Here is an 18,193-nt window from a genome sequence, read left to right as displayed (position 1 = left end):
ATTATATTGCATTTGGCAGACGCTTTATAACCAAAGCGACTTTCAAAAGAGGACATATTCAAGCCAACATCACAAGCAAATACAATGTGCACAGGAGATATACAGAACAATAAGTGCAGTTGCAGAGGGGTTAGTTTTTTTTTTTTTTTTTTTATAAATCAAAGAGTAAATAACGAGTACACACACACAAACTAACTAAACTAAACATCATGTCAGGAGTCTGCCCTGGGGCAAGGCCAGTTCAAGCATTAGTCTAGTAGATTCTCTCGAAAGAGGAAGGTCTTCAGTTGTTTCTTGAAGGCTGCAAGAGATGTGCTTAGTCTTGCTGCCTCTGGGAGACCGTTCCACCACTTGGGTACCACAACGGAGAACAATCTTGACTGGGAGTACCTAGAGCGACTGGATGGCAGAGCCAGACGGCTTGTGCTGGATGAGCGCAGTTCTCTTCCAGTAACATAGGGCGTTAGTAGGTCCTTCAGATACGCTGGGGCAGTTCCTGTGATGGTTTTGTAGGCAAGGGTCAATGCCTTGTGCTTGATCCGGGCGGTGATCGGTAACCAGTGCAACTCAATAAATAGAGGAGTAACATGGGTCCTTTTGGGTTGATTGAATATCAACCGTGCCGCCGCATTCTGGATCATCTGCAGAGGTTTTAGCGCACAAGCAGGTAGGCCTGTCATGAGTGAGTTGCAGTAGTCAACGCGGGACAGGACAGTGGCCTGCACCAGTCGTTGTGTAGAATATTGTGTCAGCACAGGTCTGATATTCCGTACGTTGGACATCTGGAATCGACAGGTCCGGGTGACTGAGTCGATGTATTTGGAGCATGACAGCTCATCATCAATCATGACGCCAAGGTTTTTGGCGACTTTGTTTGGGGTCACGATGGTGGAGCCTATCTTGAGGTTGATGTTGTGACTGAGCGACTCTTTAGCTGGGATCACCAGGAGCTCTGTCTTGGCCAGGTTCAGCTGTAGGTGGTGGTCCTTCATCCATCTTGACAAATCGGTGAGGCAGGCAGAGATTTACTAGGTCTTTATGAGCAGACATTATTATAAAGTGTTACCAATAAATGGAATGGAATGGAAACTTTTATTGAAATTCTTGCGAATACCATTGATGGCAGTTGCAATGCAACTAAGATATAATAGTAATCGAATAGAAGTGAACGGTAGCTGGTAGACTCTCACCGGCTGTGTTCTGCCTTGAGTGAGGCCGGGTGTCGGATGAGCCTGTCCAGGGAGGAGAGGAGGGAGTCGAACCCGGGTCGGTCCTGCCTGTCGGACTGCCAGCACTGCAGCATGAGAGAGTGGACGGCAGGGGGGCAGTTGTGGGGGGCGGGGAGGCGATACTGGTCCACCACCGCCTTCATCACCTGCACCAGAGAGGTCAGAAATGGACATGCTCATTAACCTGTTAAGACACAGCGTTATTTGTCTGGCGGCAAACGCCATACTCAATCACAAGTTCGAAAAGAATGCGCAAGGCAGCATGAGTACTCCCAGGCTACAGCGTTATACATTTCCTGTTACCAGAATGGCAATGAACAAGTCGGTAGTGCATTACTAAAGGACCCGTGTTATGTGTCATAGTATTGTAGTACTGTGGTAGTTAACTTTTCGATGACTATTACAGCATGCCACTGGATGTACAGCATGCATTTAAGGGGCTACGACAGCAGAACAAAACATATGAGAATTTGGAAGAATTGGAAATGCGGGTGATGAGAGTCTTCTTATTTTATTTTATTTAATTTATTATGTGTTATTATTTTATTTTTTAAGGGCTTTTTATTTTTGATGGGACAGTGGAGGAGAGACTAGATATAAGTGGGGAGAGAGAGACAGGGAAGGATCGGCAAATAACCCAGGCCAGAATCGAACCCAGGTTGCCGGCGTAGTAACCCAGTGCTCTACTGTTAGGCCACGGCAGGGCTTTTTATTTTATTTTTTAAACAAATGAATGGTCTGGAATGACCATATTGGTGAAGACACATAGGCCTACAGTACATTTCATTAGTACCATTTGCTAGGATGACTCCAGAGTTACATCATAGCTCTTAGATTCCCTTAACACTCTCTGGTTACATCATTCAGGAGTTTCTTCTTCTTGTTCTTTTTTTCCTTCTTCTTCTTCTTCTTCTTCTTCTTCTTCTTCTTCTTCTTCTTCTTCTTCTTCTTCTTCTTCTTCTTCTTCTTCTTCCTCTTCTTCTTCTTCTTCTTCTTCTTCTTCAGCGGCTGGAGGTTCCACATGCTCCCTGACTCTCCTCGAGCACCTGCGCCCCGAAATGCCTGTGCACGCCTCTGAATATATGCATGCCATACTGTGGCTCAGAGGTCCGATTCAAAGCTCAAAGTCAAAGGTCTTAGATATTATTCAGAGTATGGGAGTTTATCCCGATTTTTCCGGTGCTCAGAAACAATATGTATTTTGCTAGTGGCCTGACTGGAAGCAACGGCAAAGGTGTTGCCTGGCGAATGGGAGCTGGCAACAGAATTGTCTTTACGCTCAAATAGGAACATGATGTATTGATGCGATGTGTGTAATCAAGGCAAGGCAAGGCAAGTTTATTTGTATAGCGCATTTCATACACAGGTTTAACTCAATGTGCTTCACAAGCTTAACAAGTGCATGTTTAAAATGCATGATTAAAAAAGAACATGTAAAAATTAAGATAAAACACAAGGTAAAATGATAATAATAATAAAATAAGATAAAAATATATATAATAATGTATTAATAATGTATATAAAATATATGAGATAGGGGATAACATCTTAGAACAGCTTTGTCTTTAGTCTTGATTTATAGCTATCAATAGTGGGTGCATTTTTTTACGTCATTTGTATGCTGGTTTCAAAGAAGCTAAAGGCTGCCTCTCCACACTTTGTTTTGACTTTTGGAATCACCAGTAAATTCTTCTCCGCTGACCTTAGTAATCACTGTGTCATATAATATTTATATGCAATGAAAGAGACCAAACATACGCTCTTATCAGACACCAAAGATCCTGATTATAATTTTCTTTTTTGTGTTCTGTCTTGTATTGGGAGTGTGAACCACTGAGCTCCTTCTGCGGAACCTATATGGATTATAAAGTTCTTTGTCTGGCCACAGAGATCATGGCTGTGTTTTGTCCCTTCAATGGAATGAGTCTGACTTGGCTCAATCTAAAAAAACCACAAGGTTTGTTCCTCCAGCGGAGAAGCGTGATAACATCAAGCATATTTTGGTAATGTTATAGGCCAACCATGACAATTCTTGCCTGTCTGTACTGTGGGCCATTACCACCACTATGGATTACAAAGGCTGAGTTTTCCTAATAGGCCTAACTGCTATTGTTGAAACAGTTACTTCAATACAATGTCATACCCTGTCTGTATTATATTGTGATAAAAATGAGCCTGGCTCTACTTAATAAAAATTGTGATAAAAATTGCCTTGCTCTACTCACTTACTTCCCTCTAGAAGTTTGTGTTTGAATTGTCATATTTTCGAATTGTTGTTTCCCTGAGATAAATGTTTAAGGAAATTAAACCGATTACACCCTTGGTTTTTCTTTCCTGAGCTGTCATAAGCAACGCTGCTCTAAAATATTTGTCAACAGCTTGGCTGTTACAGCAATGACTCAGGAGATCATTATGGACAGAGCCGCTGGAGTTTTTGTGGGCATGAACCAGTGACTGTTTTAACAGCTCAAGTTTGTCAGACACATCTCGTTTCCAAGGTTACATTTTCAACAGATGAGGTCAGCCTTTGGGATTGTAACGTTGATAATGAGTGTTTGTAGTGTGCCCATACAGAGAAGAGAGGCTATGTGTAACTTATAAAGTGATCCATTGCCTAAGCAAGTGTGGATGAGGAAAATAAAAATGGTCCAAGTATGTAGGCTATCACATAAAAGCAGAAGCCCACACGTATATCATTTAGTGGGTTTCATATATTTCTTATTACTAGGGGCAGCTGTGTTAAGCACACTACTAGGACTGTGTGATAACATGTCGTATTAAAGGTTGTTAAGATTTTCTTGAAAACGCATTGGTTTTGGCCTTCCGTTTAAAATACACATATAAAAAATCCAGTTTTAAAAATATCCCATTTAGGGGGCTGAAACACACCTGTTACAATGGAGTTTTAAAAAAATTGTATCCACATGTTGCATTTACACATAAACAGATTGAAAAAAATCCACATTTAAAAATATCTGGATACGTGTAAGCAGCATCTTAGATCGCAACTTCTTAATCCAAGGTCACAAACAAAAACGGTCATTCTTTGCCACACAATGTTCAGCAGTACTGTTTCGGTATCAAAATGATGATTATTATTACGATTTTTTTTGTATATGGGTTAACCCAATAGTCAGAGCGGAGTCTGACCTCTTGGTTGCTCATGTCCCAGTAAGGTCTCTCCCCGTAGGACATGACCTCCCACATCAGCACTCCGAAGCTCCACACGTCACTCGCCGAGCTGAACTTCCGGTGCTGGAAAGCCTCTGGTGCTGTCCAGCGGACTGGAATCTTGCTTCCCTGCAATGAGACGAAAAGTAATTCATGATATACAGTAAACTGTCATAAGTTGTACTAGGTTATGTGTTGTTGTTGTTGTTTTTGTTGTTGCTGATGCTGATAAAAATAGCATGGTACACAAAAGTCAATATAAACACTGAGTGAGTGAATGACGAGAGCAAAACAATATGAAATCACCACATTATACACTCAATATAAAAGCATGCTTCCTCCATGTTTTATGAAATTATACCATATACAACTGTACATTTCCTACTGTAGATGAATGAGAACTATGGCTCACTGAAAGTACAGTATAATGCTGATGTATAAACTTTACAAAGCAAGAAGGAAAAAGTGTCCAGCAATATACGTAAATAATGATTTTTCCCAGAGCGCACCAGTGAAGCGGTGTATGTGGGGATGTTGTGGTCCATGCCCCTCATCAGGCGAGACAGGCCGAAGTCGGACACCTTGCACACCAGGTTGGAGTTGACCAGTACATTGCGTGCCGCGAGGTCCCGGTGCACAAAGTTTCTCTCGGACAGGTAGCGCATCCCCGCACCGATCCCTCTCAACATGCCAACCAGCTGCAGCACACTGAACTGATCCTCATTTTCCTGAAAGGGAGAAAGGGAGAAATTTCAGATCCCATTCAACTCAATCCAATTCAATTCTGTTTATGTGCCAGCAGGGCCCTAAATTAACATTTTCACCACCAGGCCAAATGGCTAATAGATGACATGTTAACAGTCAAACACACACTCAGTAATTGGCTAGTAAATTGGTCTTTTCTACCCAACGTCAATTTAGTGTGTCAGACTCACAGAAGATAGGACAGAGAAAAATACTAAGATGGATGGAGGTTGATGAAGAATTAATGAGGGTAGACGTGCAATATAATGAGACTGCAGACAAAGAGGTGGATGGGTTTGGAGGGATTTCTGCAGTTAAAAAAAAAGGAGATCCACTGCAAAGATAAACAATCTCAGGTACTCTTGCAGTCGGTCATCTGAGCACTTTGCTACAATACTTGGAAACACTTTTTAATGATACAGTATTATGAGAGTGACTGGAAAGGATTGGGAGAAAGACATAGGGAAGGATCAGGAAATGACCTTGGGTCAAAATCAAACCGGAGATCCTAGAATTATGGTCTGGCACCTGGGCCCACTGAAAAGCAAGCTAGCTAACCATTCACAGCAGTGGCGGAACAGTTGCACACAAAGCCTCAGAGCAAAACACTGATAGGGCCCCCCATACGGCCTGCCAAGGTCACAGTAGGGCCCCAACTACCAATACAGGAGGGCCCTGGGCCCAGGGTCAAATGCACTGCTTGCCACACCTATAGCTGCACCACTGATTCACAAGTCGTACTGTATTTGTGCACTAACTCCATTTCGACAAATCCCTCAGTGCATCAGTGAAATGATTTTCCCTGTTAACAACTTAACTAGTCTAGATGTCATATCACACAGATTGAAAAAAGATTGCTTCTGCTCACCCTGAGGAAAGCGTCCAAAGGGCCGTTCTCCATGAACTCGGTGATGATCCTCTCGGGGGGCACGCGCGTCACCACTCCCTCCAGCTTCAGCACGTTTGGGTGGTCAAACTGGCCAAGCACCCCGGCCTCGCTCAGGAACATGGCCCTCTCCCGGTCCGTCACACCCCAGCGCAGGGTCTTCACCGCCACAAGGACCTCCCTGCGGCCCAGCGGACGGTACCTCCCTCGGGACACTTCTCCAAACTGGGCTGGAGTGGGAAAGTAGAGGGAACCCAAATGTTGTTTACACAGCTGCTGGGAGCACCCATGATTTTGGCTGAAACAAGCGATTAAGCAGGGCCGGATTAAGATGGCCTGGGGTCCCTAGGCTACATTTTGCGACACATTTACATAGACAGTGTCATAATTAGGAGCTAGGAATTAAGGGTACCATGTAAACCAAGAACCAACTGCGTATTGTCACAATTCTGCAATTTTTCACTTTCAGGGGGGGGGGGGGGGGGGGGGGGGGGGGGGGGGGGGGGGGGGGGGGGGGGGGGGGGGGGGGGGGGGAGGGGGGGGGGGGGGGGGGGGGGGGGTGGGGGGTGGGGGGGGGGGGGGGGGGGGGGGGGGGGGGGGGGGGGGGGGGGTTGATGGGGGGGGGGGGGGGGGGGGAGGGGGGGACTGCTCTGTTTATCTTTACTTGCTTGCTTGGATCTTGATACAGTGTCAAGGATCAGAGTTGAACACATTCAACATTGTGTTTACTGTACTGTATTGGCCATAATAACTGTATCATGACTTAACTCTTACCAGCCCCAATAACCTCCTCGATCTTGAGGTGGGCTGGGTCTATCTCTCGGGCAAACTCTTTAACCGCCTCACTAGGGTCCTCGTAGGTTGATGGGTCGACATAGTACTTCACTCCTCCTGGAATAAAAGAGAAGAAACAAACAAACAAACAAGAAACAAAGACTCGCACATGAATGACTCAAAAGAACAGTTTACACAATTTACAGTGATATTAACCTGCGAAATCAGGTCCCTCCCTACTCAAGCCAGTAATAGAGTTATCAAGTAACAAACCCTGGATCCTGTGATGCGAAATCAGGCCTCTCTTGCAGTACAGACAGTTTGGATGACGATCCACACACACACACACAAAACACATCAGTGCTATTAACCTTACACATCAGTGCTATTAACCCGGGAAATCAGGCCTCTTACCGTAGTAAACCAGTAGTGGAGTAACCAGGCAACAAAATCTGGACCATGAAGAGGTCATAGTTAGTAGAAGCCTACACATTATTTAGGAGCAATAGGACCAATGCACATGATCATTGATCAAGATCAACACACACGGAAGACTTAAAAGAATATAGCACACTTTATAGATCAGTGCTATTAACCTGCCAGATCAGGTCCCAGTGGCATTACCAGGTAACAAAACCTGCAGGACACAGAGGTCGCAGCTTGTAGTACTCTCTATTTGGAGCAATGGGACCACTGAGTACGTATGGAGGAATGAAGATGATGGGATTTGTCAACATGACAGCACCAGTCAGCATGAAGTCTGCTGGGATCCTGACTCTCATTCCCTTGCTCAGTTAGTAGAAGCTTACTCCTTATTTTGGAGCAATGGGACCAGTGCATATCCACACACACGGCAGACTTAAAAGAATATAGCACACTTAAAAGATCAGGTCCCAGTGGGGTTTACCAGGTAACAAAACCTGGAGGACACCCTGAGGACACAGAGGTCGCAGCTTGTACTACTCTCTATTTGGAGCAATGGGACCACTGAGTAGTACGTATGGAGGAATGAAGATGATGGGATTTGTCAACATGACAGCACCAGTCAGCAGCATGAAGTCTGCTGGGATCCGGGATCCTGACTCTCATCCCCTTGCTGCTGCTGAGCCAGAGCTGCAGCTGTGATGTGTGAGCTGCATGACCTAAAGAGGAGCCCTGGGACCTCCTGCTGGAGCTGATGCACATCATGCTCTCATACTGTACTTCCTGTTTCCCAGTGCAACTGTGTGCCCCAGAGAAACCATGCATTATAGATGATCATCTGGCATGCCCTGCATGCTCTCTAGATCAAGCAATGAGCAACTCTACGTACGTACCGTGGGTGGATATACGCAACAACGTGAATAACTTACTAACTCGGTAGATTGGTTTATAGTGAGAAGTTGAACAAATAAATATTTCAAGAGCTGAAATGAGCACGTGCATGTGAATGGATTTCATCATACGCAGGCACAGCTCTCCAAATACTCACCCCTGTTGCTCATGTATCGCTGCAGTCGGTCACTGTATGGGCTCTCTCTCCTTTTGCTGAAATACAAGATATGAAAAGATCACTGAATCAAATCATGTACTCTCCGATATTTTTTGTTACTGTTGTTGACTGTATGTACTAGGACTGTAACGATACGCTCAATTCACGATTCAGTATGTATCAGGGTTTTGGACCTACGATTCCAAACACCCTACAATTTTTAAATCTATCTTTTAAAATTAATTAATTTGCTTTTTTTCACGTTTGAAGCTTGGATGAAGGGTAACAATATTTTGAAAGGGTGTATCACGATACTGCCTTCTTGCACTACAATACAGTATCGTGACTGCGTATCACGATTTCTCTGTTACAATATCGTTACAGCCTTAGTATGTACTTTTCATTACCTGTGTGAAGTTGGCACCCCATATGTTTAAAATCTGAATAAAAGCATTTTGGTTCGTTTGTGCATGGTTTGTGCACAAACGTTAATTTTGCCTGCACAAATGTGCACAAACGAAGCACAAATGATTCCAACCATTTTTTAGTCATTTGGATGTTGACAGGGTGCTGGGAGACCTAAGGTCACCAACCTTTTAAAAGTTAAAAGGTTTGTGCACAAACATTAATTTTGCCTGCACAAATGTGCACAAACAAAGCCCAAACGATTCCAACCATTTTTGAGTCATTTAGGTGTTGACGGGGTGCTGAGTGAATACTTTCAAAAAATTAAAAGTTAAATAATAAAAAAATGCTTTGTGCACAAACATTAATTTTGCCTGCACAAACGAAGCACAAACGATTCCAACCATTTTTGAGTCATTTGGATGTTAATGGGGTGCTGAGTGACCTAAGGTCACCAATCTCTTAAAATGTAAATATCTTAAAGAGGGTTTGTGCACAAACACTCATTTTGCCCGCACAATCGTCCACAAACAATGCACAATCGAACCAAAATGCTTTTCTTCAGATTTTCAACATATGGGGTGCCAACTTCACACAGGTCTTTTAATTACCTCTTGAAAACAAACACGATGATGATTGCGGCGACCACGAGGAGGAACGCCACTCCACCCATGACGGAGCCCACCAGCAGGGGGAGGCGGTTCTGGATCTGCCTTGAGCGCTCCTCTGGATAAGGGGCAAGAAGAAGACAGACAGCAAACCATTTAGTGTAATAAACAGATGAATGACTCCACAGTTCTGGATAAGGTGCAAGAACACAGATAGCATATCATTTAGTGCAGGTGACCGACTCCATAGTTCTTGACAAGGTGCAAGAAAAAGACAATTACATGTCAAACAATTTATTGAGTAAGCCAGGGGTGGGGAACCTTTTCATTCGAGGGGCCACTTCAAATTCCTCCAAGGGCCGTAAAAATCATAAAACAGCTCACGGGCTGTAAATGGCCCTCGGGACATAGGTTCCACACCCCTTGAGTAAGCAAAGGTATGAGTCCTTCGTTCCTCAGCTATAACCCTATCTATCAGTTCTTCTTTGAAGATTCTCATTCATCAAGGTCATCTCAGTCAAAAGAGTTTAGTTGCAGGCACCTGAAGTTGTTGTTATTTCATTTTGAGCGTGTGTTTTGTCTCCTCCAAGACACTTCTGTAGTTCTAATCCAGATTTGGGAAACAGGAGCTATTTATCTCTGAGGGCGCTTATCGGTCATTAAGCCAAGTGCTGAGTTATCTATTATGCAGTAAGTAATGCATGATTTGTGCTCAAGTAGCCTACCTATAGCGAGAGTGCTGAAGTAGATGGTGTGGCTGTACGGTCCATAGCCTCGCTCGTTCCTGGCCCGGATCTGAAATGCGTAGATGGAGCCCGAGTTCAAGGAGGCAACCGTCACCGTGTTTGTCTCACTGAATATGCTCACAGCAGAATCCTCGTCTGAGCTCTGAGAGAGAGAGAGAGAGGGAGAGAGAGAGAGAGAGAGAGAGAGAGAGAGAGAGAGAGATGGGACAGAGGGAAAAGAGTTGTTAGGGTCAGATTTAAAGCACAGGCTCGTGGCCAGGCTTATGTGAGTAACAATAGAAGAATAAAGAAGAATAAAGTAGAAGAGTTTAAGAGTCACGTCACAAAATAATGTTAGGTTTGCCTGAGCCTAACAGAGACAGCGGGACTCAGTGAATAGGTACAGTATGTTGAAAGAAAGACAGCGAAATGCCCCACTGTGAAACTCCAACTCCCATTGTGACACAGCACTCCACAGCACACAAGTGTTCACTGCATACAACTAAATTGCATTTTATGCCTCACCCGTGCAAGGGGGCAGCCCCCAATGGCACTCCAAGGGAGCAGTGTGGTGGGACGGTCCATGCTCAGGGTACCTCAGTCATGGACGAGAATGGGGGAGAGCACTGGTTAATTACTCCCCCACCAACCTGACGGGTTGGGAGTCGAACCAGCAACCTTTGGGCTACAAGTCTGACATCCTAACCGCTTACCCATGACTGCCCATGTTGGTATGCAATAGCACCACAACTTAAGAAAAGCAATGTAAAATAGTCCTGGGCTCCTCTTACAGTATATTGTATCATCATTATCAGGCAAAACAATGACTGTTTCCTGGAAGTGCTGTAGTGCTGTGTTGCATTACCCTGTCGTAGTATCGGAGCTGGTACTCGATGATGTCTCCGTTGGGCCGGTCCGGCTGTGGCCAGGAGAGGGTGATGGCGTCGGCCGCGTGGCTCAACTGGTGCAGCATGGGAATGGTGGAGGGCACTGAGGAACACACACAGACAGACAGACAGATAAGAGGGACTCATGAGGTCATAGGGCAGGGGTGGGAAACCTTTTCCATTCGAGTGGCCGCTTCAAATTCCTCCAAGGGCCGTAAAGGCCTCCAAGGGCCGTACGGTGAACACAAGCCAGGATTTCCCCCTGCACTTCAGGCCTATATTGAAGGCAGCCACTTTTACAACAGACCGCAACTTCTCTAGGCGATATATGTGACTTTATTGTATTGCAAATGTAATTTCTAAGATTCCTTTACAAAACATGTAATACTTCATGTGAAGCTGTATAACACTAAAATAATATCGGGGCCGGATAAAACAGACCTAAAGGACCCACGCGACATAGGTTCCCTATCCCTGTCATAGAGCTTTGATCCAAATTTTTTGACAAGGATGGCAAACAAGCTCCATATGGAAGCGAAGTTTCAATGGCTGTTTCAGGCAGGAAACTGTGGTGTGTGTATGTTTGTCTGTGTTCATGTCTTTTTAAAATATATTTTTTAGAGCTTTTGTGCCTTTATTTAAGATAGGATAGTGAGAGAGGGACAGGAAATGAGTGGAGAGAGAGATGGGGAAGGATCGGTAAAAGACCTGGGGAGGAATCAAACTCAGAAAAACAATATATTGCACATAGGGCTGTCAGAATGTGTAGCTTACTAAGCCCGTCCCTATTCTAACCAAACAAAGAATGTCATTACCTGAAGAAGTTTGCTATTAAATTGTAACGCATGCCTTGACAGACAAATATTTAATAGCTTTTGGATTTCTAGATGTATTTCTTTTTCTGCACGGGACTGACAATGCAAAAGTCATTACAGATTTGCCTGTACTGTGTCAGCATTCATTTACACTTCTTGATATTACATTTCCCCAGATGAATGAGCAGACAATAAAGCTCAAGCGTGGGGGTGTAAAAGAGGAAGCGGAAAAAGAGATTGTGAGAAAAATAAAGACAGCAACAGAAAGATTGAGGAAAACTAGTAGCAACTTGTAGCCACAGTTAAGAGTGTAATCTTAGTAATTAGCCACCTGGGGGTGACACAACACAAAAGTGAACCGTCGTGATGTCTCATTTCCAAAGCCATCAGCACAAACGAACGGGACTACACAAAATGACTCACAGCATACAACTCTACAATATTTATCAAAAAAGGGGCAATAAGGCACTCTTCTTAAATAAAACCGCTTTAATGTAAAGGCTAGTTCATGTTGAGGTAAAATTACTGCCGCTGCCAACATGTTTCGGCTACAAGGCCTTCATCAGGGCAAGAAGTGAACCAAGCCTTGGCTTCTAATTATTTAAGTTCAAACATGAACTAGCATTTGCATTAAAACAGTTTTATTTAAGAAGAGTGCCTTGGTGTCCTGCCCCTATTTTGATATGTTCTACATCTTGGCCAAAGCGCACCTTCAAACCATCACCAGTTTTACCACTTAAACGCCACAGCCCTCCAGCCCTCTCTTTTTTACGACAATATTTATTCTGTTTTTGCAAAGGTAAGCAAAGACCGCAGAGGGAAAACTGTTACACTTTACTGACGTGTCCCTGCATAACACATTCATAGCAGCTGTGATACATATCAGAGTGATTTATATTCACCAATAGGCAGCATACTTTCAATGAGAAGCATAGTACACAGAGCACCTTCAAGGACATTCAATACAAATATTAGTTGTCTTTTATAATGCCATGCCAGTCATACTGCATGAAATACATGCCAGATTGATTTATATTCACAAGAGTTCTAACTATTCTAAGCAAGAGTGTATATGTGTCTTTTGAGTCACCTCTAATGTTCTAATGGTCATATCTAGGCTGCCCTTTAGCCTTTTCCACAGTTAGGAAACCATGACCATTCATCCACACAGCCACGTTCTTTGCCTCCCCTCCTCCCTTCCTGTCATTCCCTGCACATTTGAACAGCATGCAAGCTGACAGATTGTAGTGACCTGAAGCACCTGAGTGTTGGGAGCCGAGGATGTGCAGAGGTACGATGACAGAGAAGGGGGAGAAAAAAAGAGGATGACACACAGACACACGGAGAGATACAGTGAGGCTGACAGAGATTGAGACAGACAGATGGACAGAGGTAGAGACCGAGCGAGACAAAGGGAGAGAGAAAAGAGAAAGACCACCACCAGCTCAAAGAGGTCGAGATTAAAAAAGAAAGAGTGCAGAGAGCAAAAGAGGTAGACCATGGGGAAGGCTGATTCCATTTGATAGATTCAGACAAAGAGGGTTGCCGAGGAAAACTAGTCCCACACATAGAGACAGACAGGCATGGCAGAGCAGGAGACATATTGAGGAGAGTGTAAAAGAGAGGGGCAGACTCAGGAACAGGGAACATTGTTACACCCACATGCAGGGCCGAATTCAACTATAGGCTAGATATGGCTGCAGCCTAGGGGCCCCCACCTGCCAGGGGCCCTCTGATTGCCCAACAATGAAAAATTGCAGAATTGTGACAAGATGCAATATTGAAAAAAATCATCCATCGTGTTGAGTACAGTTGGTAGACATGTTATCCTGAATTTCTAGCTCATAATTATAACACCGTCTACATTTATTTTTTTAGTGAAATTTGCCTTCTAGGGGGGCTCCAGTAGCCTAGGGGCCCCAGGCCATCTTAATCTGGCCCTGCGTGTCAACACAAGCGGCTCACCTGATTGGCTGGTGGTGAAGTTGATGCTGGCAAACTGGGGCGGGAAAGGGCTCAGAGCCGACACATCGTTGAAAGCTTGCACCTGTGAGTCAGCAAAGAGAGACCGGTGAAAAAAAAGGAGCTAAGCTCTGGAATTCAGTGGATAAGTGAATGTAGAGAAAACAGAAATTTATGCTTGAACAAGAAAGCAGTGCGACTGAATTATTTATAAAAGGGTTCTCAGTTGATAGACACTTGAAAGAACCCTAGCTGAAAGACTGTGCAGACCAGCACACCAATTCCATCAGTAAAGAGTGTATTTACTTTTGTTAAATATAATTCATGACTACTTAACCACATCACCAAGGGTATACATAAATACGGGGTGTATTCCAGTCTTGGAAGAAGAAATAACTTGACTGTTGTTGAAAAATGTAGCTGCCGTTTTTATTGGGTACCGTCATACCTGTATGACTGTATGAAGCTGGTGACAGCAGTGGTCTCCAATTATTTTTACCCAAGGGCCAAATTATGATGCACAAATGAAGCTGAGGGCCAAACAAATCATCCGACTGTATGGCCACAGATAATATACATATATGTTTTCACGTGTTCTACCCTCATGGCGGGCCAAATGTTTGCCATGCCCGGGCCGGATCTGACACTCGGGCTGCCATTTGGAAGCCACTGCTATACAGTGTATTGTGTGGTGAGCAGGTGGCATGCCGGTTGCTGCCGTACAGTACCTGTATGAGGTAGGTGACCCTGGTGAGCAGGTTGTTGAGGGTGACCTTGGTCTGCCGCAGGCCGCTCTGCGAGGGGGTGTAGGTGACCGTCTCCCCGCACCAGGAGCACATGGAGGCGGGCGACTGCGAGGCAGAGGGGCAGATGCGGCACACCACCCCGTACCACACCTCGCTGCGCCCGCCCATGTCCTGCGGCGGCTTCCAGCGGAGGGACACGCCGCCCTCCGAGCTCTCGTACTCCCACGACAGGGACACAGGGCCAGCAGGTGGGGCTGGGGAATAATCAATCAATCAATCAATCAATCAATCAATCAATCAATCAATCAATCAATCAATCAATCAATCAATAAATCAATCAATCAATCAATCAGTCAAAATGTATTTGTATACTGTAGCATAATATGATTAATTCATCTTCAGGCTAATCACTAAATGCAGACAGAGTCTGTAGAACAGGGGTGTCAAACTCAAATTGACTGAAGGCCAAAATAAAAATCTGGAACAAAGTCACAGGGCAAACTCAATATTTATTTTGAAAAAAGGAACTAAAATTGTGTGTGCATGCAAGTAATACTCAGTTAAATTTCACAGACACTCTTTCATATGGTAGTTCTGATATGCACATATTGTGTTGCATATGAGTGTTATTTGTTTCATTGGCGTGGCCCAAGTCATATTCCTGTGACACAACAATATTTCATGTTCAAGTCTTGTTACGCCATACATTAAGGGTGTATGTAGGCCAACTGTAAATATCTTGCGGGCTGAATGAAATGACTCTGTGAGCAAGATTTGACCCCCGGGCCTGAATTTGACATCCCTAATCTGGAAGATAGTTGTTACAAAAAATGGTATGCTCCAAGCCTTAATCTGTTACTTCTGACTCTCGGAAATGCCATAGCAATGTTCCTTTGATAGAGTTGAGATTTTACAGGAAACTGAGCTGGACCGCTGGCTGGCGATCCCATCTCAATGAACGGGCCATCAAGCATTCCAGTGCTTAAAGACATAGGTCGCAATGTGCAGACACATCACCAAGTCATCGAACGACTATTTTAGTTTTCATCATTTACAGCGTAGTCAACAAACACATACTGTGTTTTCCCTAACATATGGACTGTGGTGCCTGAAGATATCATGGAGTCAGTTCCGCACTACTTCATATTAAGCATTTAGGGCATGCTCAACAAACATCACAATGTCTTAGTGCATGGAGTGCAGAGATGATGGAAGAAAAAAGGACAGAGGATATAGTGGAAGAGCTTTGCTGTAAAGCCCATCAGCTCACTTTCATATCATTATCCAGAGAGAAATTCTTGTATAATGCCTTAGATAATCCCAACACAAACGCCATATCTCGCTGCTGGGGCTGTTGGGCTGTCATACATTGCATACATTAGCATTACATTTAAGAGACACTTTTATCCACAGCAACTTACATACAGTACAAAGCGGTCGTACACCGCAACATAAACTGTGTAGATGGGCAGTACAGAGTACAGCAATACACAAGTACTGTAAATGAACAAAGTAGAGAGCAATAAAACAAAGTGTTGAGGAGTACAGAGTATGTACTGTCTGCATGACAAAGTTAGTGCAAGGAATTATGGACGAGTAGCAGACCAGGAAGCTGCTTTGGCCAGGTCCGGGACAATGTCATCTGAATGCATCCATCCACTTAATACATACCTTTCGGGCGCCATTGGGGGCTGCCCCCTTGCACGGGTGAGGCATAAATGCAATTTCGTTGTGTGGAGTGTGCAGTGTGCACTTGTGTGCTTTGGAGTTCTGTGTCACAATGACAATGGGAGTTGGAGTTTCCCAGTTGGGCTTTTGGCTTTCACTTTCACAATGTAAATGAAAACACAATAACTGGGCCCCCTCTCTCCTTGGGCCTGGGTCAACAGACCCTTTATGCCTCTTTTCCATTGCAGTTTTTCTGATAGGCCTACAGCTTGAAACAGCGCGACTCAGACGACACTTTTTGCTATACGATTGAACTGTGTCGTGCCTATTCGAAAAGCAAAAAAGTGGCGGACGAGTCGAGCTGTGTCGAGCTGCAGGCCTACCAGAAAACCGGCAGTGGAAAAGAGGCATTAGTCTCCCCTGTTGGCTGCCCTGGTACTACCTGTGCAGGAGGTGGTGTTGATGTCGGTGGGTGGTACTACCTGTGCAGGAGGTGGTGTTGATGTCGGTGGGTGGTACTACCTGTGCAGGAGGTGGTGTTGATGTCGGTGGGTGGTACTACCTGTGCAGGAGGTGGTGTTGATGTCGGTGGGTGGTAGTACCTGTGCAGGAGGTGGTGTTGATGTCGGTGGGTGGTACTACCTGTGCAGGAGGTGGTGTTGATGTCGGTGGGTGGTACTACCTGTGCAGGAGGTGGTGTTGATGTCGGCGGGCGCCCGGTAGAAGCCGCTGCGGCACTCGCAGATAGTGGAGGCCTCCGTACTGGTCCTGCTGTTGGCAAGACACATGGTGCAGGGAGAGGGGCCCACCGTGGCCTTGAAGAAACCCACAGGACACGCTGCAGTGGAGAGAGAGAAGAGAGAGAGAGAGAGAGAGAGAGAGAGAGAGAGAAACAGATGCACAGACAGATGGACAGAGAGAGAGTGAGAGAGAGAAGAGAGAGATACAGATACAGAGACAGAGACGGATAAACAGATGAAAAGAGAGAAAGAGATAGAAAGAGAGAGAAGAGAGAGATACAGATACAGAGACAGAGACAGAGAAGGATAAACAGATGAAAAGAGAGAAAGATAGAAAGAGAGACACAGAAAGAGACAGACAAACAGATGGACAGAGAGGGAAACAGAAAGAGAGAGAGAGATAGAGAGAAAGAGAGAGAGAGAGAGAGAGAGAGAGAGAGAGAGAGAGAGAGAGAGAGAGAGAGAGAGAGAGAGAGAGTTTAATTTCCACTCTTAACCTAACATGGTAGCATCTTTTGAAAGAGATCTTGACATGTCAGAGCAAGGTCAGGAGAATTTCCCTTCAACACACAAAAGTGCATTACATGTCCACTGAAATACCACAGACTGTCCAAAACACATCTTGCAAGGACATTATTTCATAACTCTTTTATAACTCTCACCACAAGACAATTACAAGTTATAAAAACCTTGGTGCTTTTGTATAGCCCTAACAACAAGCTCCCTCTCTTTTGTCAGATGAAAGCATGTAATCCCACGGTCAGCACCAAATGACACCCTGGCACTGGTAAAAGCCTCAGCTATGACAGCGTGTGGGTGGGAGTCATCATCGTCACCACTCCAACGCTGAGTGCCCTTTTTTCCCAGGCCGTCTGTATACCACATCTCCCTCTGTGCTAAAAACCCAACATGTTAAGCTAGCAGTCTCGGGAGCCAAGTCCAGCAACACAAGAATGACAGACAGACAGAACGTCAACTCCGAGGCTGTTCTCTCTCCATGTCTGCGGACTTGTTATAAAAAGCTGCCACTGTTCTGTCAACAAAACAGCTACATTGTATGTTTACCCTGAGAGTCCAAATCATAAGTGCACACAGTCTATGCCATCAGGCATATTCAATCAAATGTTGCGGTTAAAATAATAGCCGTCTGTGTCTGTTGCATTCCCTTGTGATTTATGCTATGCAGCTACGATAATTGGATCTTTCTGTCGTGTGTTTTTAAGTTCATCACACGACATAGCTGGCATCCTGCGCTTCAGTGCTCCCTCATTAAACTCGGGTATTTAGCGAGGAACTTGATTATGTCACCAGTGAAAAAGCGACACCTCAAATAGAACAAATGGATGACGGGCTGAGTGAGTA

The 18,193-nt window shown here is 44.6% G+C and overlaps 1 protein-coding gene across 1 annotated transcript in view; it reads right to left on the bottom strand.

Annotated features, from left to right (window-relative positions):
* Nucleotides 1-18,193, bottom strand: part of ephb6 (eph receptor B6) — a 60,331-nt gene that overhangs the window by 1,887 nt on the left and 40,251 nt on the right. The window contains exons 6-17 of the mRNA XM_063198794.1: nucleotides 16,774-16,929; nucleotides 14,406-14,677; nucleotides 13,681-13,762; nucleotides 10,879-11,003; nucleotides 10,014-10,176; nucleotides 9,292-9,406; nucleotides 8,276-8,331; nucleotides 6,805-6,921; nucleotides 6,013-6,260; nucleotides 4,910-5,128; nucleotides 4,380-4,529; nucleotides 1,191-1,375 (exon numbers count right to left, since the gene is read on the bottom strand). Of these exons, the coding sequence (XP_063054864.1) occupies nucleotides 1,191-1,375; nucleotides 4,380-4,529; nucleotides 4,910-5,128; nucleotides 6,013-6,260; nucleotides 6,805-6,921; nucleotides 8,276-8,331; nucleotides 9,292-9,406; nucleotides 10,014-10,176; nucleotides 10,879-11,003; nucleotides 13,681-13,762; nucleotides 14,406-14,677; nucleotides 16,774-16,929 (1,888 nt within the window). The remainder of the gene's footprint in view (nucleotides 1-1,190; nucleotides 1,376-4,379; nucleotides 4,530-4,909; nucleotides 5,129-6,012; nucleotides 6,261-6,804; nucleotides 6,922-8,275; nucleotides 8,332-9,291; nucleotides 9,407-10,013; nucleotides 10,177-10,878; nucleotides 11,004-13,680; nucleotides 13,763-14,405; nucleotides 14,678-16,773; nucleotides 16,930-18,193) is intronic.

The sequence above is a fragment of the Engraulis encrasicolus genome, chromosome 5 (genome assembly GCF_034702125.1).
Source record: "Engraulis encrasicolus isolate BLACKSEA-1 chromosome 5, IST_EnEncr_1.0, whole genome shotgun sequence".
Taxonomy (NCBI): Eukaryota; Metazoa; Chordata; class Actinopteri; order Clupeiformes; family Engraulidae; genus Engraulis; species Engraulis encrasicolus.
Note: the sequence above shows the minus strand (reverse complement) of the source record. Positions and strands in the feature narration are given on the sequence as shown.